This window comes from Microcaecilia unicolor, chromosome 3 (genome assembly GCF_901765095.1).
Source record: "Microcaecilia unicolor chromosome 3, aMicUni1.1, whole genome shotgun sequence".
Classification (NCBI taxonomy): Eukaryota; Metazoa; Chordata; class Amphibia; order Gymnophiona; family Siphonopidae; genus Microcaecilia; species Microcaecilia unicolor.
In genome coordinates, this window is record NC_044033.1 from 146,065,014 (window position 1) to 146,092,983 (window position 27,970).

Below are 27,970 nucleotides of genomic sequence, written 5' to 3' on the forward strand. Positions count from 1 at the left end.
TCTGGGCTAAAAAGCCGCGCTGCAGAGGGGTCATCCGCTCCATCCGAGCGGGGATCTATCTCCTCCAAGGAATCCGCAAAGGACCGTTGGGAGACCTCAGACACGCTGCCCTCATCTACATCGGAGGAGACAAAGTCCTCCAAGGCCTGGAAATCAACCCGAGGGCGTTTACCTCTGGGAACCTCAACCTCTTTATCAGAAGAGGGAGCAGGGGCAGCGTTTGGCATGAGGAAAGCCTGATGCAGCAGCAAAACAAACTCGGGGGAGAAACCCCCCAGACTGTGCACTTCCGCAGCCTGGGCAACAGCCCTAGACACACTCTCAACCGGCGCTCGCAATAGCGGGGGAGAGACATGCTGCGCATCCAAAATGGCGTCCGGCGCGAAACTCCGCGAAGGAGCCGCGCGGGAAGAACGGCGCTTAACTTTAGCCGCTTGTGCCGTCGCCCAAATTAAGGGCGTTCATGGCATGTCTCCAACCTCAAGGGCGGCCCACGAAGAAGCCGTCCGAGCCGCGTGGCCGGCCAAGATGGCGGAGGCGAGGAGCGGGGGATGGGCGTTTATGGCGGGAAAAAACCGCCACGCCGGAGGAACGACCGGGACATTCATCGGTCACTAAACTGTCACCCATCAAGGGCGAATCAGGTTGTAAAACCCCCGCATCCCCTCTAGAAGCGCTCCAGCGATCCGGGGAGCGACCCTTTGCGCCCTCGCCCTCCGACGCCATATGCCACGAGGAGAAGAATCGGGGAACCCCCTGCCCGCTATAAAAAGGTAAAATTACCTGCTTGCCGCTCCGAGCTGTAACGAACTGGTGTCCCAGTGAGTAGCTGCAATGAACGTTTAAAGAAACGTCGAATTAAACGCCTTTAAAGACGTTTAAAATTTTTTTTTTTTTTTTTTTTTTAAACGGAGCCAGCGGGAGGGGGGAGAAAAGGAGGGACCTGGCACCACCAGGTTTGCACTTGCTCAAAAGAGCCCTCAACCCCAGGCCTCAACAAAACCTAAGGATTAGGCTTGGAGGCCTAGCCAGAGCTGCTGCTGTGTGTGACCACCACCTGCTGAGATAGAGAACATACTGAGGAGTTTCCGGCAGCACATGACCACATATAGGGAGGCAAAAGTTTGCTCTCTATCTCCACCTGCTGGTAGATGGACACAACCCACCAGTCTATGGATTGATCAGCTTGATGATATGGAACCGTTGTTACCACCCCCTTTGGCAAAGAGTTCCAGAGCTTAACTATTCGTTGAGTGAAAAAATATTTCCTCCTATTTGTTTTAAAAGTGTTTCCATGTAACTTCCTTGAGTGTCCCCAAGTCTTTGTACCCTACTTACACTGCTCTCATCATTCCTTTTATTTACTAACCCTTCTCTATAGTTTCCCCTGCTACGTTGAGCAAATTTTTCTTAAATATGGAGACATCACTGAACAACAAATATGGCTTCAGCTGGGGTCTATCCAGGATGGATATAATTTAGTAAACCTAAATGCCAACCACTCCTCCTATACTGAGTAATTAATTGGATATCTCTGCACCTTCTACTAGCAGCAGAGATCATGCTTCAGGAAGCTGTAATGTTCTTTTCATACCATAACACAAGCCAAAAAGACTCATGTCCCAAACAAAGGAAGTTTTTTGCAGTGTGCCAGTACAGACAATACTCTTCTTGCTGTACAAAGTTTTAATTAATAATGTTCTTCCCTGTTTTTCCCCACTTTCTCATTTACCACCTGCCATGACTTGTGAGTTGCATATCTTACATGCAAGTTTCAATTTTCACAGGGCTGTTATTAGATATGTCGGGGCCTGGGGCTCCTTCAGCTTCAGGCCAGCTTGGGGATCCCTGTGGCATACAGCCCAGATCTATTGCCCCATTTGCACCGCCGGCTACACATTTCCCCTCTGACCTGCTGCTGCTGTCTCTATTAACTCACTTGCTATATTTGTCATCATATTTGCAGATGTAGCTGAGATGAGCTGCAAAGGCCTCCACAGCCAGAGGGCAGGGGATCTCTCCGCTCTTCCTTTTTATTATGACTCCTGTGTGTGCAAAAGATTTAAAAAAATGTATTTCATCATTATTTCCACAAATCAGTATACATGGTACAACTGGCGATAGCTTAACCAAGCCACACATCTTCTATTTCATGTGAAAAGGAGAAGGGGGGGGGGGGGGGGGGCGGTGATGGATTTCATATAATATCTTTCTATGGTACAACCAAAATGGTTTACATTTATTATATGCAGCATGAAGTCACTGAATACCTTCTTGGTATTTTAAGATATTTTTACTCACCAGACATTTGAGGTTTCTATTCTGATTGTATTTATGAGATACTTGTAGCTAAAGCCAAGATAGAATTAAAATGAAAAAAAAAAAAAAAACCTATATCAGTTTTAACGATAATGAACAGAAATTTAAAACCAGAGGACCAGTCCAAGCTTCCTGCACCACACGTGGCTCAAGCTTGCGGATAGTGGAATAGCAGCAGAGAAGAAGGTAAGCCGCTGTTTCTTTTACAGCTGAGGTCAGCAAGGTGAGGGGACTAGTCCCATTAACTGCTTTGGGAATTAGGGACCTGAGAAAGACTAGGGGAAAAGGATGGGAGGGAAAATGAAAGAGTGAGAGACCGAGTGAAGGCCAGGAGGGAAAATGAAAGAGTAAGGGGCCCTTTTACATAGACGTGCTGACAAATGGCTTCTGGTAGTGTAGGAGCGGGTTTTGGGCGCATGAGGATCCATTTTTTAGCGCGCCTGTAAAAAAGGCCTTTTTAATTTTTTTGCAGAAAATGGACATGCGGCAAAATGAAAATTACTGTGAATCCATTTTGGGTCTGAGACCTTACCACCAGCCGTTGACCTAGCAGTAAAGACTCGCGTGATAACCGGGTGGTAATGACCTATGTGCACCAAATGCCACTTGGCGTGCATCCGTTATTGGTGCCTGAAAATAAAAAATATTTTTCAGACGCGCGTATCGGACACGCGCCAAAAATGAAATTACCGTAAGATCCACATAGTAGTCGGGTGGTAACTCCATTTTGGTGCACATTGGGCGCGCATAGACGCTTATGCGGCTTAGTAAAAGGACCCCTGAGAGACTGGGTGAAGGCCGGGAGGGAAAATGAAAGCGTGAGAGACTGGGTGAAGGCTGGGAGGGAAAATGAAAGCGTGAGAGACTGGGTGAAGGCTGGGAGAGAAAATGAAAGCGTGAGAAACTGGGTGAAGGCTGGGAGGGGGGGAATGAAAAAGTGAGAGACTGGAGGGGAAAATGAAAGAATGAGAGATGGGGTGGAAATAAAAGAGTGAGAGACTGAATGAAGGCTGGGGGGAATGAAAGAGTGAGAGACTGGATGAAAGCTGGGGGGTGGCAGGGGCGTAGCCACGGGTGGGCCTGGACGGGCCCAGGCCCACCCATTTTCCCTCTTGGCCCGCCCATCCTTCGCACGCTGTCGCTCCCCTTTTGTCCCGCGGAGGCAGTGTTCAGCGTTTCCTTCCTGCCCTGTCTTCTCCCCAGGCTCCGCTGCATCATCCCTGAAAGTGGAATCGTTTTCCTTTTCGGCCGTCGCGCTGCGCTGCCATACACACAGGCAGCTTCGCTCCTCCCCCGCCGCGTCCATTCTGGCCCTCTCTGATGCACTTCCTGTTAGGGCCGGATGAACGCGGTGGGGAGGAGCGAAGCTGCCTGTGTGTATGGCAGCGCAGCGCGACGGCCGAAAAGGAAAACGATTCCACTTGCAGGGACGATGCAGCGGAGCCTGGGGAGAAGACAGGGCAGGAAGGAAACGCTGAACGCTGCCTCCGCGGGACAAAAGGGCTGCAACAACGTGGGAAGGATGTGGATTCGCAGGCCTGGGGGGAAAGTGGCTGAGCTGCTGGGACATAGGAGGGAGAGGAGGAAGGGACTGGAGGAAAGGGAGAAGCTGCTGGGACATGGGAGGGAGAGGAAGAAGGGACTGGAGGGAAGGAAGAGAGCTACTGGGACATGGGAGGGAGAGGAAGAAGGGACTGGAGGGAAGGGAAAAGCTGCTGGGATATGGGAGGGAGAGGAAGAAGGGACTGGAGGGAAGGGAGAAGCTGCTTGGACATGGGAGGGAGAGGAAGAAGGGACTGGAGGGAAGGGAGAAGCTGCTTGGACATGGGAGGGAGAGGAAGAAGGGACTGGAGGGAAGGGAGAAGCTGCTTGGACATGGGAGGGAGAGGAAGAAGGGACTGGAGGGAAGGGAGAAGCTGCTGGGACATGGGAGGGAGAGGAAGAAGGGACTGGAGGGAAGGGAGAAGCTGCTGGGACATGGGAGGGAGAGGAAGAAGGGACTGGAGGGAAGGGAGAAGCTGCTGGGACATGGGAGGGAGAGGAAGAAGGGACTGACGGGAAGGGAGAGCTGCTGGGACATGGGAGGGACTGGCGGGAAGGGAGAGAGCTACTGGATATGGGAGGGAGAGGAGGAAGGGGCTGGAGAGCTGCTGGACAAGGGAGGAAGAGGAAGAAGGGACTAGAGGGAAGAGAGCTGCTGGACATGGGAGGATAGGGAGAGAAAGAGGGGAGATGGATGAAAGGATGCAGAGAGAAAGGGGAGAAACTAGAAGGATGTGGAGAGAGGGAGGAGACTGAACAGAAAAGGGTAGAGAGTTAGACACTGGATAGAAGGAGAGGGGAGATAGAGACACTAGATGGAAGGATCAGGAGAGAGGGTAGATGAGTGGAAGGATAAGGAGAGAAAGAGGGAAGACACTGGATGGAAGGGTAGGGAGAAAAAGGAGACGCTGGATGCAAAAGAAAGAGGGGAGACACTGGAAGGATGGGGAGAGAAAGAGGGGAGCTGCTGGATGGAACGAGGGAGAGGACAGAGTAGGGAAAGACTGGAGAATAAGAGGAAGGGGTATGTGGCGAACAAGGGTGAGGAAAAGATGAAAAGCCATAGGTGAATGGACAGGAAACCCTGGCAAGAGAAAGACGAAGGAAAGCAGAATCTAGAGACTGGGAGCAACACAATGAGAAAAAGTAAATGGCCATACAACAAAGGTAAAGAAAATAATTTTATTTTTAATTTAGGATAAAGTAATATGGTACCTGTGTTAATAAAGTTTCAGAGACCAATACTTCCTTCCTTACATCAGGAGAGGATACCGTAACAGCATTATACTGACCTGAGGCAGGAGGTTTTGGCCTCTGAAAGCTCACTGAAAAGTGTGACTAAATTTTGCTGGGGGAGGGGGGTAGAGAGAAAATTTTGTGCCCACCCACTTTGGGTTCAGGCCCACCCAAAATTGGCAGTCTGGCTACGCCACTGGGGGGTGGTACGACAAAGTGAGAGACTAGTGGGCACCCAAACCATGATGATACATGAAACGGAGGCAATTGCCTTTTTTGCTTCATCTATCAAGGGGGTGCAGTCATACAGCTCACAGCATGCTTCAGAAAGGGAGGCTGTTGGCTTCTGCCAGTGATTTGTTGAGAACTTTAAGGGAATGATTTACAAAATGTTCTTTGCCTAGAGACATTTCTAAAAGAGCTGCTGTTGTTCTTGGAGGGGATTCCCACCCCAATTCGAACTTCATAGTGGACATATGGGTGTGGGGTGGAGGAGAAGATCTCAACTGCTGGCTCCTACACTTTTTAGGGTGGCTCCTAAATTCAGTACACCAAATCAGAGGGAATCAACAACAAAACAGCAACAGGACACAAAAGAAGTGATACTGACCAAAAGGTAGTTAAGAGAAGCAAGTTTACACTAGCATGGGCCCTGTTTCGGTGTTACGCCTGCATCAGGGGTCTGCACAAAATATATACTAACATACATATATATATTAAAAACATTTAAATAATATCTATTTATGATATAAATACATTCTTAAAAAAACAATTATATTAATAAACCGAATAAACATCCTGACATTAACAGACACATGGAGTAAAACTAGTTTGAATTGTAAACCAATACAAAACGTCATGATATATTTATAAATAATATAAATCAAAAATATAAATAAAACATACCGTATTTTTCGGACTATAAGACGCACTTTTTTCCCCCCAAATTTGGGAGGAAAATGGGGGGTGCGTCTTATAGTCTGAAGGTAACGAGGTCCGATTTCGGGATCGCCCTCCCCCCGAGTTCGGGATCGCCCTCCCCTACTCACGTCACTCGATGTTCCCTGGTGGTCTAGTGACGTCGGGGCAGGAAAGAGCCCCCTCTTTCCTGCCCAGCGCGCTGCTCTCCATCCTCCTGTATGCTGCCTGACGGTCTTGGCGAGATTCAAAATGGCCACCGAGAATTGAAGTCTCGGTGGCCATTTTGAATCTCGTCGAGACCGTCAGGCAGCATATATACAGGAGGACGGAGAGCAGCGCGCTGGGCAGGAAAGAGGGGGCTCTTTCCTACCCCGACGTCACTAGACCACCAGAGAACATCGCGTGACGTGAGTAGGGGAGGGCGATCCCGAACTCGGACAAGACGCACCGGAGCACCTAGGTTTTAGAGGAGGGAAAAATGGAAAAAAATTTTTTTTCCTATTTCCCTCCTCTAAAACCTAGGTGCGTCTTATGGTCCGGTGCGTCTTATAGTCCGAAAAATACGGTAACTAATCTCTATGGAGTACTTTACCTACCCTAATTTGATTAAAACTATCCTATCCAAAATTCCATACTGCCCTAAAGAGATTTTTTTTTACTACAGCCTTTGATAGACTATCAAACAGAGGTGATGCAGCACCAAATCAATCTCCTTTTCTCTCTTCAACTTTTCTCTTATTCCATCTATCCTGTTTTTATATGGCATTCTTCTCTATTTTATATTGTTTTTAACAGGGGCGTAGCCAGACAACAGATTTTGGGTGGGCCTAGGCAAGAAGTGGGTGGGCACCAAGTGTTCTCCCCTTCACCCACCACAAAAAAAAAAAATCTCAGCTGGCGGGAAAACGCTTCTTTCCACCTTAGCAGTCTGCAGCAGGCACGCGTTGAAAACTGAGCATGCGCAGGTGCTGGTATCCTGGAGAATGGCGTTTTCATTACCATCAGGGGGAAGTCTTCTGCTGGCAGAGCTTGGGATCCCCACCTGCTACCGCTAATACGTGTGCTGCTGTTGGGTGGGCCTGAGCCCTAATTGGGTGGGCCCCGGCCCACCCAGGCCCATGTGTAGCTACGCCACTGGTTTTTAATGTTTGATTGTAAACTGCCTTGTTATGCTGTGCAAGAAAGGCGGTATATCAACATGTTTAATAAACCAGAACATTCATATAAAAATAAAAGTAAGTAATCCTCCAAGGACGGACCGCCGAAAGCCTCCAGTTGCCGATCGCAGATCTTCCCAGTTCCCACTGCCAGAAAACACAGCATGATTACCGGACCTCGGTGCTGCCTCCACCGCTGGAAACGCAACCGGACAGAGCGGAGGTGAGAGGAAGCGCCGAGCGTGGAGCGCAGTGCATGCAGGGGTGGCTGTGCAACGGGACCAGCCACAGTAGCGACATGTGGGAAGAAAGTGACCAAAACCCAGTGTCCAGAGCCACACATGCTGGCCGTTGCAGGGGGGGCAGCTCCATGCCCATTCGGGGAGCGATACAAGCCTTTGCATCTGGAAGCACATGGAAAGGATTTCCAACGGGACTAAAGCACAGGCTTGGTGCTTTCCATGGATCCAATTGACCCTTCAACCCAATTATCCCGCTGAACATCTAAGTTGCAACACTCTTCCTCACCACGGAAAGAGGGGAATAGAGAATCACAGCGCTGGGTTATGACTGATGAAGGCTGCAGCGTACGCCGTCAATACAAAGACTCCCTTGCTAATGGAACCTCTCTGCCTCCAACCACTGAACAGCACCCGGAGCAACAGAGCTCTGCACCCAGGACATCACCCCCGAGAATCCAACTGTGAGTAACTTACCATACCAAACTGACACCAAAATGAATACAATCAAAATACTCCTAACAATATACTCCCTCTCACTGATTCACCTTACAATAGCCATCCCACTTACAGAAAACAATATCATACCCATCCTACAAAATCACCAAAGGCTGATCAAGCTCTCCACACTTCACCAAACTGACACCCATCAAATTAAAGGAAGACTATCTAAATACGGACAATACCAACAAAACGGAAGGAAAGATTACAATAAACACACACCACCCAATGAACGACAACTAATAAAAATCCACACATCATCAAACCTAGCAACCCCATAACAAAATATCCAAGTGGGCTACATTAATGCTAGGTCCGTAGTTTACAAAACAACAACAATATCAGACTGGATCAGCTCAGAAAACCTTTGATCTTATTTTCATCAACGAAACATGGATCCACGATCAAAAGGACCCATAATCCTTGAACTATGCTCTCCAGGTAACAAAATCACTCAGTGGACCAGAACGGAAAAGAGAGGAAGAGGCATAGCAATAATCTAGCGAACCCAATTCACTACCGCAACCATCGCCGAATCCATAACACCCCAACTAGAAATTGTATTATTCAGAATCCATAACAAATCCCTGACCGATCATCTGAACTGCATCCTGTTTTATAGACCGCCTGGTAACTGGAACGAAAGCCAGCCTACTTTCACGGACTTCATCTCAAACACTTGTGTAAACAGCTCCAATACATTAATACTAGGCAACATAAACCTTCACCTAGAAGACCCCAACTCCACCAACGCACGTGAATGCAAAGACTTCCTACCGTCATGGGATCTCAAATGGCCTCACATGCAAGCTACCCACATCAAGGGACACACACTAGACCTCCTAACACACAAACTGTCCACAGATCATAACCTATTAATAACAGACATCAAATGGACAGAAACACCTTGGACCGACAACTACAAACTGAACTTATCCCTAGACTGGCAGAAGAAGGGATTATACCATACACCAGCACACACAACCTACACCATGACAGGGCAAAAAGATACACAAGTGTTCAGGCAACTGATATATGGCAACGAATGGAAAACACGAACAGACTCCATACACTACCTCAACCATTGGGAGGACAAATGCAGAAGCGTACTAAACGAAATAGCGCCCTTAAAGACAAGAATATCAAGACGACAAAACTCGATACCATGGTTCAATGACGAATTCAAAAAATGAAAACACAATCCAGGAAACTTGAATGAGCATGGAAAAAAAAACAAAAGATGAACATACACTCAATGCATGGAAACAAATACACAGAAAATACAAATATGCGATAAGACAAACCAAAAGGTCCTATTACAAAACTAAAATAGGACCGGATTACAAAAATCTGAAGAAACTATTTCAATCGTAAATAAGTTGTTAGACACCACCCCTATCACCACAACCAACACAAACATCCAGTGCTTTTTTTGTGCCGGTACGCGGCGGTACGGCGTACCGGCACCTTTTTTTTCAGGTCCCGCTCCCGTCCATTTAATTTTTCCGGTCGCAATTCCCCTTTCTCCCCTGCCCTCCCCTCCATGCCAGCAATTCTCTCTCCCCTGCCCTGCATGTCCGACATGCCCCCTCTCTCCCCTACCCTTCCCTCCCCTCTCCAAGTCGCGACAAACCGGCCGGCGGTGAAGACAGCGGTACTCATTGACGCAGGCACGCAGAAAACGCAGGGCGCGCGCAAGCAGGTTCATCTTCTCCTCTGATCTCGCGTTGCTTCCCTCTCAGCCTTCGATGGCGGGACGAACTGAGAGGGAAGCAACGCGAGATCAGAGCAGAAGACGAACCTGCTTGCGTGCGCCCTGCGTTTTCTGCGTGCCTGCATCAGTGAGTACTGCTGTCTTCACCGCCGGCTGGTTCGTCGTGATTTGGAGAGGGGAGGGGAGAGCAGGGGAGAGAGGGGACATGTCGGACATGCAGGGCAGGGGAGAGAGGGGACATGTCGGACATGCAGGGCAAGGGAGAGAGAATTGCTGGCATGGAGGGCAGGGGAGGGGAGAGAGGGGACATGCTGGACATGCAGGGCAGGGGAGAGAGAATTGCTGGCATGGAGGGGAGGGCAGGAGAGAAAGGGGACATGTCAGACATGCAGGGCAGGGGAGAGAGAATTGCTGGCATGGAGGGGAGGGCAGGAGAGAAAGGGGACATGTTAGACATGCAGGGCAGGGGAGAGAGAATTGCTGGCATGGAGGGCAGGGGAGAGAGGGGACATGTCAGACATGCAGGGCAAGGGAGAGAGAATTGCTGGCATGGAGGGGAGGGCAGGGGAGAGAGGGGACATGTCAGACATGCAGGGCAGGGGAGAGAGGGGACATGTTGGACATTCAGGGCAGGGGAGAGAGAATTGCTGGCATGGAGGGGAGGGCAGAGGAGAGAGGGGGCATGTTGGACATGCAGGGCAGGGGAGAGAGAATTGCTGGCATGGAGGGCAGGGGAGAGAGGGGACATGTTGGACATGCAGGGCAGGGGAGAGAGAACTGCTGGCATGGAGGGGAGGGCAGGGGAGAGAGGGGACATGTTGGACATGCAGGGCAGGGGAGAGAGAATTGCTGGCATGGAGGGAAGGCCAGGGGAGAGAGGGGACATGTCGGACATGCAGGGCAGGGGAGAGAGAATTGCTGGCATGGAGGGGAGGGCAGGGGAGAGAGGAGAATTGCTGGGCATGGATGAGGGGAGGGAGGCGACATGCTGGGCATGGAGGGCAGGGAGGGGAGAGAGAAGTGCTGGACATGGAGGGGAGGGCATGGGGTAGAGGAGACATGCTGGCCATGGGCAGGGGAGGGAGGAGAATTGCTGGGCATGGATGAGGGGAGGGCAGGGGAGGGAGGCAACATGCTGGGCATAGAGGGCAGGGGAGGGGAGAGAGAAGTGCTGGACGTGGAGGGGAGGGCAGGGGAGAGAGGGGACATGTCAGACATGCAGGGCAGGGGAGAGAGAATTGCTGGCATGGAGGGCAGGGGAGAGAGGGGACATGTCGGACATGCAGGGCAGGGGAAAGAGAATTGCTGGCATGGAGGGCAGGGGAGAGAGGGGACATGTCAGACATGCAGGGCAAGGGAGAGAGAATTGCTGGCATGGAGGGGAGGGCAGGGGAGAGAGGGGACATGTTGGACATTCAGGGCAGGGGAGAGAGAATTGCTGGCATGGAGGGGAGGGCAGGGGAGAGAGGGGACATGTTGGACATGCAGGGCAGGGGAGAGAGAATTGCTGGCATGGAGGGCAGGGGAGGGCAGGGGAGAGGGGACATGTTGGACATGCAGGGCAGGGGAGAGAGAATTGCTGGCATGGAGGGGAGGGCAGGGGAGAGAGGGGACATGTTGGACATGCAGGGCAGGGGAGAGAGAATTGCTGGCATAGAGGGAAGGCCAGGGGAGCGAGGGGACATGTCGGACATGCAGGGCAGGGGAGAGAGAATTGCTGGCATGGAGGGGAGGGCAGGGGAGAGAGGAGAATTGCTGGGCATGGATGAGGGGAGGGAGGCGACATGCTGGGCATGGAGGGCAGGGGAGGGGAGAGAGAAGTGCTGGACATGGAGGGGAGGGCATGGGGTAGAGGAGACATGCTGGCCATGGGCAGGGGAGGGAGGAGAATTGCTGGGCATGGATGAGGGGAGGGCAGGGGAGGGAGGCAACATGCTGGGCATGGAGGGCAGGGGAGGGGAGAGAGAAGTGCTGGACGTGGAGGGGAGGGCAGGGGGAGAGGATACATGCTGGACATGGGCAGGGGAGGGAGGAGAATCACTGTGCATGGCATGGGTGGCTGGAGGGGGGCAGGGCGAGAGGAGGGTTGCTGGACATGGGTGGATGGAGTGGAGGGCAGGGGGAGAAAAGAAATGCTGGACATGGATGGAGGCGAGGGAAGAGAGTGAGGAAGGAGATGAGATGAGGGAAAAGAAAGAGAGGAGAAAATCTGTACATGGATATAGAAAATAGGCAGAAGCTGGATCCACTGGACAGTCAAGTCTGTGGAGGACCCAGCTTTTACATACGGATGTAGGGCAAGAAATGAAGAAGAAAGGCGGAAAGTAAAGAACTAAATGGAAAGGAATTTTATTTTTATTTTTTTATTGTTACATTTGTACCCCGCGCTTTCCCACTCATGGCAGGCTCAATGCGGCTTACATGGGGCAATGGAGGGTTAAGTGACTTGCCCAGAGTCACAAGGAGCTGCCTGTACCTGAAGTGGGAATCGAACTCAGTTCCTCAGTTCCCCAGGACCAAAGTCCACCACCCTAACCACTAGGCCTGGAAACGGAGTTAAGAGGACAGATAGCAGCAGAATCAGATACTGAGCCAGCATGATCAGAAAAACAAAGTCACCAGACAAGAAAGGTAGAAAAAATCATTTTATTTTCATTTTAGTGTCTGGAATATGTCCAATTTGAGAATTTACATCTGCTGTCTTATTTTGCACTGGGTATACTGGAACTGTAACAGCTTACAGAAATTATTTATAATGAGAAAAAAAATCACATTTTTATTTCTCCTATACTAGTATAATATTTTCAATGATGTCACGGTCCGTGCCCTGAAGAGCACAGGTACAAATCAAAGTAGGGTATACACAAAAAGTAGCACATATGAGTTATCTTGTTGGGCAGACTGGATGGACCGTGCAGGTCTTTTTCTGCCGTCATCTACCATGTTACTATGTTTATATGCGCTATGGCTGGTATAAGGGGTGTGGCTAATGTGGGTGCGGTTACAATAGGGGTGGAGTCATAAGTGGTGACTCCGCCCACAATGAGTACTGGCACCTTTTTTTCTACAAAAAAAGCACTGCAAACATCCCACCCGCAGACAAACTTGCTAACTACTTTAAGGAAAAAATTAAACTACGCAGCACACTTCCTCAGCACAACACTGACATCTAAAACTTCTTCAACGACCTAGACCTAATCCCTGGTGGATGCCCAGCTGACTGTATCTGGTCAACATCCACTCTTCTCACCACTGAATCAGTTACAAAAACGACTCATAGGTTTGCCAACACCCACTGCAAACTGGACATACAGTGGGGGAAATAAGTATTTGATCCCTTGCTGATTTTGTAAGTTTGCCCACTGACAAAGACATGAGCAGCCCATAATTGAAGGGTAGGTTATTGGTAACAGTGAGAGATAGCACATCACAAATTAAATCCGGAAAATCACATTGTGGAAAGTATATGAATTTATTTGCATTCTGCAGAGGGAAATAAGTATTTAATCCCTCTGGCAAACAAGACCTAATACTTGGTGGCAAAACCCTTGTTGGCAAGCACAGCGGTCAGACGTCTTCTGTAGTTGATGATGAGGTTTGCACACATGTCAGGAGGAATTTTGGTCCACTCCTCTTTGCAGATCATCTCTAAATCATTAAGAGTTCTGGGCTGTCGCTTGGCAACTCGCAGCTTCAGCTCCCTCCATAAGTTTTCAATGGGATTAAGGTCTGGTGACTGGCTAGGCCACTCCATGACCCTAATGTGCTTCTTCCTGAGCCACTCCTTTGTTGCCTTGGCTGTATGTTTTGGGTCATTGTCGTGCTGGAAGACCCAGCCACGACCCATTTTTAAGGCCCTGGCGGAGGGAAGGAGGTTGTCACTCAGAATTGTACGGTACATGGCCCCATCCATTCTCCCATTGATGCGGTGAAGTAGTCCTGTGCCCTTAGCAGAGAAACACCCCCAAAACATAACATTTCCAACTCCATGCTTGACAGTGGGGACGGTGTTCTTTGGGTCATAGGCAGCATTTCTCTTCCTCCAAACACGGCGAGTTGAGTTCATGCCAAAGAGCTCAATTTTTGTCTCATCTGACCACAGCACCTTCTCCCAATCATCACTCTCGGCATCATCCAGGTGTTCACTGGCAAACTTCAGACGGGCCGTCACATGTGCCTTCCGGAGCAGGGGGACCTTGCGGGCACTGCAGGATTGCAATCCGTTATGTCGTAATGTGTTACCAATGGTTTTCGTGGTGACAGTGGTCCCAGCTGCCTTGAGATCATTGACAAGTTCCCCCCTTGTAGTTGTAGGCTGATTTCTAACCTTCCTCATGATCAAGGATACCCCACGAGGTGAGATTTTGCGTGGAGCCCCAGATCTTTGTCGATTGACAGTCATTTTGTACTTCTTCCATTTTCTTACTATGGCACCAACAGTTGTCTCCTTCTCGCCCAGCGTCTTACTGATGGTTTTGTAGCCCATTCCAGCCTTGTGCAGGTGTATGATCTTGTCCCTGACATCCTTAGACAGCTCCTTGCTCTTGGCCATTTTGTAGAGGTTAGAGTCTGACTGATTCACTGAGTCTGTGGACAGGTGTCTTTCATACAGGTGACCATTGCCGACAGCTGTCTGTCATGCAGGTAACGAGTTGATTTGGAGCATCTACCTGGTCTGTAGGGGCCAGATCTCTTACTGGTTGGTGGGGGATCAAATACTTATTTCCCTCTGCAGAATGCAAATAAATTCATATACTTTCCACAATGTGATTTTCCGGATTTAATTTGTGATGTGCTATCTCTCACTGTTACCAATAACCTACCCTTCAATTATGGGCTGCTCATGTCTTTGTCAGTGGGCAAACTTACAAAATCAGCAAGGGATCAAATACTTATTTCCCCCACTGTATGTCCCAGTCATCTACTCAAATCCGCCCCTGACCGCTTCATAGTAGACCTCACATCCCACCTAAACTTCAGGCTACAACAATGTCTCTTCCCCGAGGAATTTGGCAACATCCTACTCACCCCAATACCAAAAGACGCCAAGAAAAACACTAACGATCTTACCAATTACCGCCCAGTTGCGTCTATCCCACTAGTAGTCAAACTGATGGAGAGTTTGGTGATCAAACAACTTACGGAATACATGGACAAGTTCTCAATACTACATGATTCACAGTCAGGATTTCGCCCCACCACAGTACTGAAACTGTCCTAGTCACGCTCCTGGCCAAATTCAAGCAAGAAATAGCAACAGGTAAAAGTATACTTCTTCTCCAATTCGACATATCGAGCGCATTTGACATGGCAAACCACAACATACTACTAAGACTCCTTGGCCACTTCAGGATTGTTGGAAAAGTACTTAACTGGATAAAGGGTTTTCTAACCACCAGAACTTACCAAGTAAAATCAAACTCAAACATATCACCACAGTGGAAAGCTGCCTGCGGAGTACCTCAAGGATCACCATTATCACCAATACTCTTCAACAAGATGATGATCCCACTAGCAAAGTCCCTATCCAACCGAGGCCTCAACCCGTTCATTTATGCAGATTCGTCACAATCTACATTCCCTTCAGTCATCACTTGACAGAAATAACCAATGAAATCAATGACGGGCTGAACATCATGAACTCCTGGGCAAATTCATTCCAACTGAAACTGAATACTGAAAAAACACACTGCCTCAACCTCTCATCTCAACATAATAAGTACAAACCCACAACCATAAACACCCTAGAACACACCCTCCCTAGCTCAAACAGCCTAAAGATACTCGGTGTCACAATTAACCGCAACCTTACCCTTGAGAGCCAAGTAAACTCCGTAATAAAGAAAATGTTCTATTCAATGTGGAAACTTAAAAGAATACTACTACTACTACTACTACTTGACATTTCTAAAGCGCTACTAGGGTTACACAGCGCTGTACAATTTAACATAGAAGGACAGTCCCTGCTCAAAGGAGCTTACAATCTAAAGGACAAATGTACAGTCAGTCAAATAGGGGCAGTCTAGATTTCCTGAAAGGTATAAAAGTTAGGTGCCGAAAGCAACATTGAAGCAGTATTGGTGGAGAGAAAAAAGTTGAGTATTAACGGAGTAATAAAAGAAATAGGAATGTAGAAATTCAGGGATGAGGACAGTAGGAGAAGTATGAGCAAGGGTAGGTGAGTAATTGGAGGGTAGATGAGGCGGAGGGGAATGGGCAAGAATGAAGGGAGTAGGAGAGGTGTGAGTAAGGGTAGGTGAGCATTGGGTGAAGGGTTGATGAGGCGAAAATGGATAGAATAGGGGATAAGCAGGGGAAAATGGGGCGGGAGATATAGTCTAGGTCGTTGTCAAAGGCGTTTGCCCAGTCGATGGATAACAAATACAAAGTTGTATAGTGATCGTATGAGGTATAAGTGGAGGGTCAGAATGGATGAAGATTGCGTGATGTCCTGTTCAATCAGAGTCATGCTGTGTTGGTAGGTGAAGAGGGTTACGTGGGGTCGTTGGGGTAGGCTTTTTGAAGAGGTAGATTTTTAGTGATTTCCTGAAGTTCAAGTGGTCGTGGATTGTTTTCACAGCTTTTGGGAGCCCATTCCATAGTTGTGCACCTATGTAAGAGAAGCCGGCTGAGTAAGTTGTTTTGTATTTCAGTCCTTTGCAATACAACTTTTCTTCCCAAGGGAAATCTTTCGCAACCTAATACAATCAATGGTCCTAAACCATGCAGATTACTGCAACGCAATCTATGCGGGATGTAAAGAACAACTCGCAAGAAACCCCCAGACCGCCCAAAACACAGCTGCCAGGCTGATATTTGGTAAAGCACGCTTCAAAAGTGCTAAATCCCTCCAAGAAAAGCTGCACTGGCTCCCAATCAAAGAATGGATCATCTTCAAAATCTGCACCTTTGTCCACAAAATTATCTACGGCGTAGTCCCAGGATACATGACAGACCTCATAGATCTATCAACCAGAAACAGAATTGGATCATCACGATCATACCTAAACTTACATTACCCAAATTGCAAAGGACTTAAATACAAAACAACTTACGCATCCAGCTTCTCCTATGTAAGCGCACAAATATGGAATGGACTCCCAAAAGCTGTAAAAATAATCCATAACTATCTAAACTTCAGAAAATCATTAAAAACCAACCTCTTCAAAAAGGCTTACCCTACCGATACAACGTAAATCCCCACACCCAGCAACACAGCACAACCAATGATTGTACTGGACAATATACAATCTTCATTTCCTTCAACCATCACGGTGCCTGACACGCACCTACCTCATTCGACCACAACACAACCTTGTATTTGTTATCAACTGACTGACGAACGCCTTTGCGGTATTGTGTGAGCCACATTGAGCCTGCAAATAGGTGGGAAAATGTGGGGTACAAATGTAACAAATAAATAAATAATAACTCTGTTTCCCTGGATGGTTGGCTGGCTGGCTGGGTTCGTAACAGCATGTTGACGTCAGCTCGCCTCCAGCGTTCCCTTCCCTCTCAGTGTCCCGCCCTTGCGTAAAGACAAAATGATGTCAAAGGAGGGCGGGACACTGAGAGGGAAGGCAAGGGAAGGCTAGAGGTGACACGAGCCCAGCCTGCCACCACTTACAGGCAGGGCGGAAGAAGGACAGAGTCATTGGCCATTGAGGGGAGGGGAGGGGAGAATCCCTGGACATGGATGGGATGGGAGGAGAGGAGAGAATCACAGGACACGGATGGGAGGGCAGGGCAGAGGAGAATCGCTGGACATGGAGGGGAGGTCAGAATCACGGGACATGGAGGGGATGGGAGGGGAGGGAAGAATCGCTGGACATGGAGGGGAGGGTAGGGGAAAGAGGAGAAATCGCTTAGACGAGAGCCTTCCTAGGGCCCGTTTCATTTTTGACAAAATGGGCTTTGTTGCTTGTACATTCATAAATGCTTCATTAAACTAAATCAGCCAAATAAAAAAATGTACCAGAGGTCATTTTCTGTGCTGCAAAAATATTAACACCTATTTTTAGTACAATCAAAATTATCCGAGTATCTGCAAATTAAATACCTAAGGGCCCCTGTTTACTAAGCTGAGATGTAGACGCACTAGCGTTTTTAGTGTGCGCTAAAACTTAATGCGTGCTAGCACTAGAGACACTCACATATTCCTATGGATGTCTCTAGTGGTAGAGCATGCTAATTTCTAGTGCGCACTAAAAACGCTAGCACATCTTAGTAAATGGGGCCCGAAATGTGCAATTTATAAATACTCAAGATCAGAAATCCTGACTGCTTGTCTATTGAAAAGTGTCACAGCCTGCAAAGGCTACAGTTTGTAAAAGGGCTTAAGGGGTCTTTTTACTAAGGCGCGTAGGCACCTACGTGCGTTCAATGCACGTTAATTTGGAACTACCACACGGCTACCGCGAGCCCTGGGCGGTAATTCCATATTTTACATGCTTCCGAAAATATTTTTTATTTTCTACTGCATGGTGCTAACCGGGCAGTAATCGGCAGTGTACACGCGCTGACGATTACCATCCGGTTAATGCGTGAGACCTTACCACTAAGTCAACGGGCGGCGGTAAGGTCTCAGGCCCAAAAATGGACACGCGACAATTTTTATTTTGCTGAACGTCCATTTACGGCCACACACACAAAAAAGGCCTTTTTTGCAGGCACACTGAAAAATGGACCTGCGCGTGTCCAATACACACATCTACTACAGCGCAGGCCATTTTTCGGCGCACCTTAGTAAAAGGACCCCTAAAAGCTTTACTAAAAAAATACACTCTGTAGCATGATTCATTTCCAGTTATCTTTTGTTCAAACTATATTCACGTATCAATTACCTTTAGCGTAACCTAGCTTTGAAATAAAATTTAAAAAAAAATCCTGAAGGACTGTCTGCAAAATGTATCCTCATACTGATGGAGGAGGGCAGGTTCACATGTGACAAAATATCAAGCTTTCAGGGCCCTTGCGATTTGTATTCGTGCCACATCTTGTATAGAGCTCCTTTACTAATCTCTGCAGCGGCTACACATTTCAAGAGCAAGTCTATTCTTTTCAACACCTGCCATATATCTCACTGCTTAAATAAGCACTTCATTTCTTCTAATTGACTTGCAGCAGGGCTGAAAAGAATCCACACAATTCACAGATCTGACATCAACGGTGGTTATAATCCATGGGCGCCAAACTGCTCTGGTAAACTGAGGCAGATTTCAGAGCAACGCTTCAGGAGAGAGTGATGAGCACCTTTCCTGCCATTTATCATTTGGCAATTTATTAGTCTCTTTTCAAATAAACTAGCTGTAAATGTAACAGTAAATAGGCAGAGACGGATTAAAAACTGTCCCTGGCAGCTACAGTAAGGAGCAATTTTAGGAACCCGACTTCCAGACGTTAACAATCCATTTGGTATTCTGCTGAATTATCAGAAGCAGGCTTTGTAAAGTGCCCTATTATGTGTGTTTTTACATTTCTTAATGACAAGTGCACTGAAAATAATGTCCAGAAGTTCATTTCCTTCGTATGCTGCTACTGCACATTGCCTCAAATGCAAAGCCAAGTACGAAAGCGAGGGAAACCTTGGTCAAAATCATAGGAACAAAATCTATACACACCACAAAGCAATTGTGGAAGTCTCATAAGAACAGAGGAAGTGACACCAGAAAGCACTCGTACAATCTCATAAGAACCCAAGATGGTCTATTGGATCAGACCAATAGACCATTAAGCCCAGCAAGAGACAGCCCAAACGCTAAGGCAGAGGAAAAACACAATGTGTTCATCTTGATACAGACATAGGAATTACTTGTGCTCACCTTGTTGAACTGGAGAGTAGGCATTAGTTAAAAAGCGAAAATGCCCCTTATTATACCAGCAAATTAACGACATGTTTCCCTTCATCTTTATTCCATACTGTCCTCGTGACTGTGGCACATCTGGGTTATTGAGCATAGAAAGAGGCAGGCCCGTGCAGTCACTCTTCCTAGAGCTGAGCAATCCACAGCAATAAATCTCTGTAGGGAAGGGCAAACAGAAATCACAGTTTTAGGTTACCATAAGATTGCATCCAGGCACAGCAGTGGTTAAGGATAAATCACAGACTAAACATGATGCAGGCAGGGCCAGCCTTAGCAGCTGAGGCTTGTGTGGACCAGTTTGGTGCCTGTCCCCTTCCCTCTCTCCCCCCAGCCCGCCTGAGACTGACTTGTTATGCAGGAGTCAGGACCCACCCCCAGGACTGACTGTCTCGCAGTGCTAGACCCCCATCATCACCCGTATCTGGTAGTCTACCTCGCTGTGCCAGACCACCACATTCATACTGTTTTCATTAAACTGAACATGTGCGTGGGAGGCCCGCCCTCATGTGCATGCTCAGAGTTTGCGCATACATGAAAACTGAGCAAGCATGTGTGTTTCGGGAGAGGGACGTTGGCATGATGGCAGTCCATGGAAGGCACTGCTGACTGCCAGGCTGTGTATGCAGGACCACCTCCGCTGGCAGAACTTGGGGACCCTTGGAGCACAGGACCCTGTATGGCCATCCCTGTCGTCCCTGCTTAAAGCCTGTCTTGCATGCAGAACTTGCACTGCTAACAGGCTCTGATTTTTTCAGAACAGACTATTGTAGTCCTAGTGTTCAAGTACCAAGTGCACAAATTTGTACTTTCAATTGAACAGGTATCAAAAATGAGCTCATATTGGAAATGGACTGCCTTTATAGCAGCCAAAAGATGTATGGAATTTGAACTAAAAGGCATTAATTTGTAATATTTATGATATTCAGTGTAAAATTGTTTTCATGTTGGATAGAATTTTTGAAAATAAAAACTTGCATTTATCCAGAGAATAGTTTTTCATATTTAACAGGTTTTAGAACTCACCTTTTCAATTTTCCTAACAAACATGATTACAACTTAATCTGTGAGGAAAATATCGTTATACAGAACACATATATAACAGGGCAATTTTTTTATCAGGATGTTTATTTTATCATGACACCTTAAGCGCCTGTGTGCCTTTACAAAACAGGCACCCAGAAACAGACCCAGGCCCAGGCTCAGGCATACATACTGGAGACACACCCATGGTCCTGTCCATGTGTATGCACCTCTTGCATTTGCTCACTATAGCACTTACACGCACCCTTACAGAATACCACCAGGGATGGCCTTAGCAACTGCAAGGGCCCTGTGCAGACAAGTTTGGTGGGCCCTCTTGACTTAAGATTTCAAATGAACCAGAACCATCACCACTGGCATCTGCCCCTCTCTCTGAACCCCCCCCCCCCCCCCCCCCCACCCATGCTGTACCTTAAACAGTCTCTCTTCTGGAGCCTATAGGTAATTGGCAGCGGCGGTGGCAGCAATTCAGCTGCGCTGCTGGGGACTGGTCCTAGAACCTTCTCCTCTGTATCACTGTGCCTCCTCTAATGTAACTTCCTGTTTCCACAGGGGCGAGACACTGCAGAAGAAATGTTCCAGAACCAGCCCCCAGCAGTGCACGTGAATCACTGTGGCTGCTGGCGAGCTGTAGACTCAGGGAGAGATACTGTTTTAGGTGTGTTTGGGGGTCAGAGAGAAAAGCAGATGCTGAACCACGGGCAGGAGAGGCCAAGTTAGGGTGACATGTTGGACCCTGGGACAGAGGGGAGGGAAACCTAGGTGCTGACTTGATAAGCATGGGCCCTGTGCTCCTGCTTAAGGCTGGCCCTGAATAGCACCTAGGGTGCTTACATGCCTAAGTGACAATTAACCCTGCAAACTCTACAGAAACAATTAACTCTACAAAAAGAGCTTTAAGGAATTCAAAACTCACCTCACAGATGTGAGACAAAATAGATGCAATACAAATATTCAAATATTTAGCAAGCTTGGAAAAGTACAAGAAATTCAGACAAGGGGGCAACCCGGGCAAGGAAACGAAATTAGTGTGCAAAGCCCAGAGGAAATACTTATTTACTGAGAGAGCTGTAAGTGCCTGGAAATGGGAAGAGAACACATTTGACTCCTCAAACTGGGCTGATATGGTTGCTTTAAGTTCTCAAGAAGAGACAGCAGGCTCAATCAGCATGGAATGGCAGCAGGAACCTGAAATACACTCAGATATGTCTGGATAAAGATTGTGCATTGTCTGGCATGGACAACTGGTTTACTAGATTATACTCGCCAACTAAGTGACAAAAAGGATAAGAAGCAACTTCCTGCAATTTTCTATTTGGGTACTTTGTTTTATATGTAGTTTGCATGTGTTTTATCCTTATTGTATAGGTGGGTGATTGTAACAATTTGAAATAGTCTTAGTTTTATGTTCAGGTATTTTGTTTTGCATGGTATGTACTTGCTTTATTCTTATTTTATATGTAGGCTATCGTAACCCTCCTGAGAGAAATTGTTTCTAGGATTGGCAGGCTATAAATATTTGTGAGATAAATAAATAGAGAAGTGTAGCTGTGTAGGCATGGACAACCTGGCAGGCTGGCTAGGCCAAATTATCCTGATCTGCCAACATGTATAGATGTATAGTGGGTTTATATATATATATATATGAAACTTTGCACACATTTTCGCTTTAGTGTCTGTTTATATCTTTATTAGCAGGCACAGCAAACAAAAGGTCAAAGATTCTCACTGATTGACAAACTTGTCCTGATTTAAATTTATGAACACTGGAAGGCACTGCCCTCTTTGCAATGTTTCACCTCACTTTGTCAACCCAGAATCCTTCCGTTCCCCTCCCCCCCCAACCTTCCCCATCTCTGGTTTTCCTGTATGTCATATGTAATGAACTCAAGTGCTGCTCATGACATGCCTGTAAGTTCATGTACTCAGTAGCGTGGAGAAACAGGCACCGCAGCATGGAAACGCAAGTACCCTCAGCCAACTGTATGGGATTCAAGCATCAGGTCTGCATAATTAAACCTATTATGAGTGAGAGAATGTATGTTTTATTCATACTGGTATGTGAATAATATTTGAAGACAGCACCTATTCATTCATCTCAGCTTAAGTACTGGCAGTTCATTTCAAGCACAAACTGAAAAAGCAGGAACACGCTCTGGTTTTTAGGAAGGCAAAGAAGCTTCTAAATAATACACTGCATTGCACAGGAAAACCTGCATCATACAGAATGTGCCTTGCAACTGCGCACAGAAGAGCCAATCAGCTGCCCCTGGGTTCCCTCTGGTAGTAAAAGCCTCAGTGTAAACATGAGACTTTAAGGTGAACTGTGTACTTGTGTTCTGACTGCCACAGCATGTCTGCTAGGGATGTGCATTCTTTTGAAACAACATTTCATATGTTGTTTCCTACCATTTTCAGCTCAAAATAAAGGGACCCCCCCAAAAGAAATAATAGATTACACTGTTGATTGACAGCACAAACTATTGCTCAATCACATTATTTCTCAGTAGGGACCTATGACGTTGAGACGGGCCCACATAGCACCACACCGCATGAGCTGACCATCTCGGCGAAAGCAGCTCGCCCCGAGTGGGACCCAGACGAGCCACCTACCAAATATACCCACTGAAATATTAACCACAGGAGGCTGATCTGTGAAGATCCCAGCCCAAATGACCGCCACCTGCTAGACAGTCAGCTTGCAACTCTACCCCAACCGGCAGCACTGCCCCCTTTCTAACGGAACCTCTCTGCCCCAACCATCAGAACAGTGTCCAACGCAACAGAGCTCCCCGCCCGGGACACCACCCCCAAGCAGCTGACTGAGAGCAACCAACCTATCACCTACCGATCCCCAAATTGATGCCAATATGAATACAATCAAAATACTCCTAACAATCTACTCCCTTTCAGTGATCCACCTAACACTATCCATCCCACTTACAGAAAATAATATCATACCCATCCTACAAAATCACCAAAAGCTGATCAAACACTCCACCAAACTGACACCCATCAAATCAAAGGAAGACTATCTAAATATGGACAACACGAACAAAACAGAAGGAAAGATCACAACAAACACACACCACCCAAGGAACAGCAACTAACAAAAATCCACATATCATCAAACCTAGCAACCCCATACCAAAATATCCAAGTGGGCTACATTAATGCTAGGTCCGAAGTTAACAAAACAACATCAGATTGGATCAGCTCAGAAAATCTCGATCTTATCTTCATCAACGAAACATGGATCCACAATCAAAAGGACCCCATAATCCTTGAACTATGCCCTCCAGGTTACAAAATCACTCACTGGACCAGAACAGAAAAGAGAGGAGGAGGTATAGCTATAATCTATCGAACCCAATTCACCACAGAAACCATTGCCGAATCCATAACACCCCAACTAGAAATTGCATCATTCAGAATCCTTAACAAATCCATGACCGATCATCTGAACTGCGTCCTGTTTTATAGACTGCCCGGCAACTGGAACGAAAGCCAACCTATTTTCATGGATTTCATCTCAAACACTTGTGTAAACCACTCCAATATATTAATATTAGGTGACATAAACCTTCACCTAGAAGACTCCAACTCCACCAATGCACGTGAATGCAAAGAATTCCTACAGTCATGGGATCTCAAATGACCTCACATGCAAGCTACCCACGTCAAGGGACACACACTAGACCCTCTTATCACACAAACTGTCCACAGATCACAACTTATTAATAACAGACATCAAATGGGCAGAAATACCTTGGACCGACCACTACAAATTGAACCTTTCCCTAAACTGGCAGAAGAAGGGACTAAACCATACACCAGCACACACAATTTACACCACGAGAGGACAAATAGATTCACAAGTATTCTGGCAACTGATATATGACAACGAATGGAAAACACGTATGGACTCCATACACTACCTCAATCAGTGGGAGGATAGATGCAGAAGCGTACTAAACGAAATAGCACCACTACAGACAAGAATATCAAGAAGACAAAACTTGATACCATGGTTCAATGACGACTTAAAAAAACTGAAAACACAATCCAGGAAACTTGAACGAGCATGGAGAAAGACAAAAGATGAACACACACTCAATGCATGGAAACAAACACATAGAAAATACAAATATGCTATAAGACAAACCAAAAGGTCCTATTACAAAACTAAAATAGGACTGGATTACAAAGATCTGAAGAAACTATTCCAACTCGTAAATAAGCTACTAGACACCACTTCTATCACCACAACCAACACAGACATCCCATCCGCAGACAAACTTGCTAATTACTTTCACGACAAAATAAGAAAACCACGCAGCACACTTCCTCAGCACAACACTAACATCGAAAACTTCTTCAATGGCCTGGACCTAATCCCTGGTGGATGTCCAGCTGACCGTATCTGGACAACATTTACTCTCCTCACCGCTGAATCAGTTACAAAAGCAACTCATAGGTTTGCCAACACCCACTGCAAACTGGATATATGTCCCAGTCATCTACTCAAATCCGCCCCCGACCGCTTCATGGTAGACATCACATCCCACCTAAACTTCAGGCTACAACAAGGTCCCTTCCCCAAGGAATATGGTAACATTCTACTCACCCCAATGCCTAAAGATGCCAAGAAAAACACTAACGACCTAACCAATTACCGCCCAGTTGCGTCTATCCCACTAGTAGTCAAACTGATGGAGAGCTTGGTGACCAAACAGCTTATGGAATACATGGACAAGTTCTCAATATTACACGACTCACAGTCAGGATTTCGCCCCCACCATAGTACTGAAACTGTCCTAGTCACTCTGCTGGCCAAATTCAAGGAAGAAATTGCCACTGGTAAAAGTATACTTCTCCTCCAATTCGACATGGTCAACCACAAAATACTACTAAGACTCCTTGGCCACTTCAGGATTGATGGAAATGTACTTAACTGGATAAAGGGTTTTCTAACCACTAGAAATTACCAAGTAAAATCAAACTCAAACATATCACCACCGTGGAAAGCCACCTGTGGAGTACCTCAAGGATCACCATTATCACCAATACTCTTCAACATGATGATGATCCCACTGGCAAAGTCCCTATCCAACCGAGGCCTCAACCCGTTCATCTATGCAGATAACGTCACAATCTATATTCCCTTCAGTCATGACTTAACAGAAATAACCAATGAAATCAATGACGGCCTGAACATCATGGACTCCTGGGCAAACTCATTCCAATTGAAACTGAACACTGAAAAAACACACTCCCTCATCCTCTCATCTCAACATAACAAGTACAAACCCACATCCATAAACACCCCAGAACACACCCTCCCTACCTCAGACAGCCTAAAATTACTCGGCGTCATAATCGACCGTAACCTTACCCTTGAGAGCCAAGTAAACTCCGTAATAAAGAAAATGTTTTACTCAATGTGGAAACTCAAACGAATAAAACCTTTCTTCTCAAGGGAAATTTTTCGAAACCTAATACAGATTACTGCAACGGAATCTATGTGGGATGTAAAGAACAACTCGCAAAAAAACTCCAGACCGCACAAAACACAGCTGCCAGGCTGATATTTGGTAAAACACGCTTCGAAAGCGCTAAACCCCTCCGAGAAAAGCTACACTGGCTCCCAATCAAAGAACGGATCATCTTCAAAATCTGCACCTTTGTCCACAAAATTATCTACGGCATAGTCCCAGGATACATGATAGACCTCATAGATCTACCTACCAGAAACAGATTCGGATCATCATAATCATATCTAAACCTACATTACCCAAATTGCAAAGGACTGAAATACAAAACAATTTATGCATCCAGCTTCTCCTACCTAAGCGCACAACTATGGAATGGACTCCCTAAAGCTGTGAAAATAATCCATGACCATCTACACTTCAGGAAATCACTAAAAACCACCGACCCAAAGTAAATCCCCACACCCAGCAACACAACACAACCAATGATCATACTGGACAATATACAATCTTCATCCCTCCCATCCTCATGGTGCCTGATTCACACCTACCTCAATTCGACCACAATATAACCTGTATTTGTTAACAACCGACTGGCGAACGCCTGTATGGTACTATGTAAGCCACATTGAGCCTGCAAATAGTTGGGAAAATGTGGAGTACAAATGTAACAAATAAATAAATAAATAAATAAATAACTCATTAGTAAGCGCTAAAGAGATTATGTATAGTACAGAACACAGCCACAAAACTTATTTCACATTCACAACTTCGACCATGTAACCCCACTCCTTTCTCAAAGATTGTGTGCCAATTTCTTGTGGAAAAAGTTAAAATTCTAATATGGTAAACAGAGGCCGACCGAAACTGGTCCCACCCTGAAACCATAGCAGCCTCCTCTCTACCCCCGCCCCCCCCCCCCCCCACAACTGAACAAAGGTAGAACTGCTGTCAACCCTCCCTCCTCTCCCCAAAAAGTACCCCCCCCCCCCCCCGGGCCTACCTTAGAGTCCCTAGTAGTCTAGTGGCTTATTAAGGTGGAAGCAATCCCCAGTCACTCCTGCCCCTGCTGTTAAAATGGGTGCCAAGACCTTCAGCGGCAGTTTTGCAAGACTGTTACTGAAGGTTGCGGCAGCCATTTTGAGACTGGAGCTGGCATGGGCAGGAGTGACTGGGGATTGCTTCTGTGCATGCCAACTTCAATCTCAAAATGGCTACTGTGACTTCCAGCAGCCTAGTGAGATTGCCACTGGGGCTCGCGGCTGCCATTTTGACGGTGGAGATGGCGGTAGGGGCAGTAGTGACTGGGGATTGTTTCTGCCCTGACTAGTCACTAGATTACCAGGCCCTAGAAGGGGGGAGGGGGTGACAGATGTGTCAGAAGAAGGCGCTGAGCCCGCTACTGTTGGCATTTATGGACGAAACTAAAACAAGACCTAATTCGCTTTTTGGGCCTGCCAAAGCCGAAACTGAAGCCAAAATCTGGTCAGAATCTAATTGCAACTAAGGTTCTTTCTGATATGCTTTTCCTTTATGCACCAACTAGACTGGTTCATTCCCAATATGGAAATCTCCTTGTGGTCTCTTCTCTGACCTCTGTGCACCTTGAATGTGCTGTGCATTCAGCCTTTTATTTTATTGCCCCTTCCCTCTGGAACGCCATCCCTTTTATCTACGTTGTGGAAGATCATTTCCTAGGTTTTAAGACCGGCATATTTTTATGATCAAGCCTTTGGAGATGTGGCAGGCTGTTAGGGGTTGGGTTTGGATGAGAAGGCAGACTGTGACTTGTCTATTAACATAGGAACAAAGTGGAGGATGGCATATAAAGACAGATATGATCTGTCCAGTCTGCCTAGTGGGGTTGCCAGCTCAGTACCTGCTGCTCAATATAGGTTACTTTTGCCATTCCTGTTTTATTGTTTATTTTGGGGGAAGGGAGGGA

The 27,970-nt window shown here is 46.9% G+C and overlaps 1 protein-coding gene across 1 annotated transcript in view; it reads right to left on the minus strand.

Moving 5' to 3' along the window:
* PGBD5 (piggyBac transposable element derived 5) overlaps positions 1-27,970 on the minus strand; it is a 240,152-nt gene that overhangs the window by 27,544 nt on the left and 184,638 nt on the right. The window contains exons 5-6 of the mRNA XM_030196434.1: positions 19,451-19,648; positions 1,940-2,045 (exon numbers count right to left, since the gene is read on the minus strand). Coding sequence (XP_030052294.1) covers positions 1,940-2,045; positions 19,451-19,648 — 304 coding nt within the window. The remainder of the gene's footprint in view (positions 1-1,939; positions 2,046-19,450; positions 19,649-27,970) is intronic.